Here is a 2,956-nt window from a genome sequence, read left to right as displayed (position 1 = left end):
TATATGAATATATACACACACACATATATATGTGTGTGTGTATGGAGAAAACAATAAAAAGCCCGCAGGGGGCGTGTCGACTGTCAGTGGTCACGTGATCCGGAAAATGTGGGGCTTAATTCCTGTGTTTGACTGCTCTCAGCTGCTGCGCCTTTGCCCTTCGCAGTGCAAGCCGTTCCTGTGCCCGGTCCCGACCCTCGAGCCTCGGGTGGGCCAGCTCCGGACCACCATGTCGGGTAAGAAACAGCGGAGCTAGGTTGTTTCTCGGAGCCGCCACAGTGACTCCGCAGGACGGGTCGACACCTCCCCCCGCTCTCTCTCTCCGGGCCGGACCGAAGCTGCTCCGGACTCCCCCCGTTTAATCTCTGGAAATATCGCGACTTTMAAAGGCCGCGTGCCGAAACACCTGCTGCCTCTCGGTCGAGGTTTACAGCGCGAGCGTCGTTCAAGGGTCAACTTAAAATTCAGTAAAAGAGTGGTTTCGTTTGTGCGGTCGTGATAACGGTTCCGGTGTTGGGTCTGTCGTGTTGCTGCAGAACCAAAGTGAAGCAGGTCATATTGTCAGGCAGCATATCCGGTTTTCAAGTTTTACTATCAAACAAAACAAACATATTTTTAGTCTTTCCGCCATCTTTGACAAGATTTAAATCTGTCAGGTCGTTTTAGGACAGAATCGTCTGAAAACCCTGAGGATTTGACTTTTTTTTGAAGTTGTCTTGTAGACATTTAATACTAAATTTGAATATATAGCTTCACTCATGTTTGCAACAACTTAAATAACAAAAAATTCCAGGACTTCATCAAGTGATGAAAACAAAATTACATTCCCCTGTTATTTTGTAGAAATGAACTTGTCATTTAAGTATAAAGCTACCTATTATAGTAAAATCTATTTGATTGTTATGGACCCAACATTCCTTAAAGAAATACATATTGCTTGCTGAATTACATGCCAAAATAAAATCATTTTCTCAATTTAAATAACATAACCATTTTAATAAAACCTTAATGTTACACAATCTCCTACAATATGTATGTAGGTAGGTAGAGCTGACTGTACTTGTTGTGAATGACACTGCTACTACCACACCAAAATTAAGCCTAATGTTTTTCTAGTTCTAACCTTTATTGTTTGCTATGATTTTGTGTCTATCTTAAATGGTGTTGACTTCAAAGTTTATCCAAAGGTAAGGTCAAACTTATTCATATAGCACATTTAAGCAGCAAGGCGATACAAAATGCTTTACATGATTTAAGAAATAATACAAAAAAAGACAGTACATCACAACAAAAATAGGTAGTATAAATCAAAATAGGTGAAAAAGCAGAATAATAAGATATATAGGCTTTATAATCTAAAGCAACATAATATGTAGTATAATCAAAAACCTCATAACATACTTTCTGTGTATTAACCTCTGGGTTCGTAGTTTCACAGTACTAATAGTTGAATGACTGTCTAACTAGTTTAAGTGTAACTAAGTAATCTATAATATACTAAGATAACAAACTGCATAAAAGTAATGGCTGTGTAATATACTAACATTTGCTTTATAAGTCCCAGAAGGCAATCACATTTCAGCACTAAGWTGCAACAAACAAACATACAGATTACAGAGAGGAAGAACTGTGCAAGAGCGGGGAACACAAACAGAAACACATTTGATGGCAGAGACTGTGTAGTGCAGGGATGTGTGGTCTTTTTGATGTGTGTGTGTGTGTGTGTGTACATGTGTGCAATGTAATGGCAGCCCATGCACTACGGCCTAGGTAACATTCTACCTTCTGAACCTAGCCGAAGCCACAGGTGTTGACAGGAGTTWGGATGAGGAGCGTCTTGTTTGCGTACCATCAGGGAGAATTTGAGATGGTCAGTGCGCCAAGACTGAATCATGGAGCCAAGTGCAGATAATTCAAACCTGTCCCGTGGTTCATGGGATATTCTGCTAACAAACAAACAGGTTGGAAGATAAGGTTTGTGGTGTTATTCAGAGACACGCACACAGGAGATGAGGGGTGGTTATGCGGCTGGTGAGCACACGATCTGACTGATGATTTGTGGCTGTTCAAAYGAATACAAACAAGTTGATTTATTTGATGCATAGAAATATAATTATTGTATATCTGACAACATTGAACTATTGAACTGGAAAAACACAGGCGGACTGATCCAGTCAGCAGTCTCAGCTTCAGTGATGTAGAGTGGTGATGATGATGGTCACACTGACCTATATTTATGGTCTATATATATACTTTATACCAGTGGTCTTCAACCCTGCTCCTCGTGACCCACCTGTTCTGTGTTTTAGATGTTTCCCTGCTTCAACACACCTGACAGAAACAAATGAGTGATTGACAGGYTGTTGCTACACTTGATGACATTCTGATTAAATTATTTCATCAGGTGTGTTGAAGCAGGGAAATGGCAAAAACTGGCAGGAAAGTGGGTAACAAGGAACAAGTTTGAAGACATGTCCTCTATATGTACTTTTTAATATTAACTACGGTTAATATAGTGTTCTTTTACCCTAGTGAGACATGTTTTATACAAATATGGCTAGCCATTAGCCTAGCCTAACCTAGCCTAGCCTGGATGAAGACTAAAGCTCTTTTCTATACTCCTTGTGCCATGATTGATGTATCGACAAATATGATTCTACCTATTGAAAACTAGAGCATCACTTCAAAAATGACCAATCTTTAAGGCATCGAAGGAAAAGATAAATTATTTTCCCCCCTTGAAATTAACATTTTTGACAAACCAATAGAAAGATTCAATCCAATTCAGTTTATTTATATAACGCCAAGTCACAACATACGTTGTCTCAGGGCACTGTACATAAAAAAGAACAATCTAAAGAAGAAGCCAGCAGATTGTGTTGAATCACTTCATCACAGTCTCCCATCCTGAGCCAACGGTGGAGAGGAAAAACTCCCTGCTAATCAGGAAGAAACC

At 39.8% G+C, this 2,956-nt stretch overlaps 1 protein-coding gene across 1 annotated transcript in view; it reads left to right on the top strand.

The window, feature by feature from the left end:
• Positions 1-142: 142 nt before the first annotated feature.
• The window catches only part of LOC106523597 (glycogenin-1), a gene marked incomplete at its 5' end in the record, with an annotated part of 16,059 nt that continues 13,245 nt past the window's right edge, over positions 143-2,956 (top strand). Inside the window, 1 exon segment of the mRNA XM_014017083.1 lies at positions 143-236. Coding sequence (XP_013872537.1) covers positions 143-236 — 94 coding nt within the window.

Source organism: Austrofundulus limnaeus, unplaced genomic scaffold, assembly GCF_001266775.1.
Source record: "Austrofundulus limnaeus strain Quisiro unplaced genomic scaffold, Austrofundulus_limnaeus-1.0 Scaffold160, whole genome shotgun sequence".
Taxonomy (NCBI): Eukaryota; Metazoa; Chordata; class Actinopteri; order Cyprinodontiformes; family Rivulidae; genus Austrofundulus; species Austrofundulus limnaeus.
The sequence above is the reverse complement of the archived record's forward strand: the minus strand, read 5'-3'. Positions and strand labels throughout refer to the sequence as shown.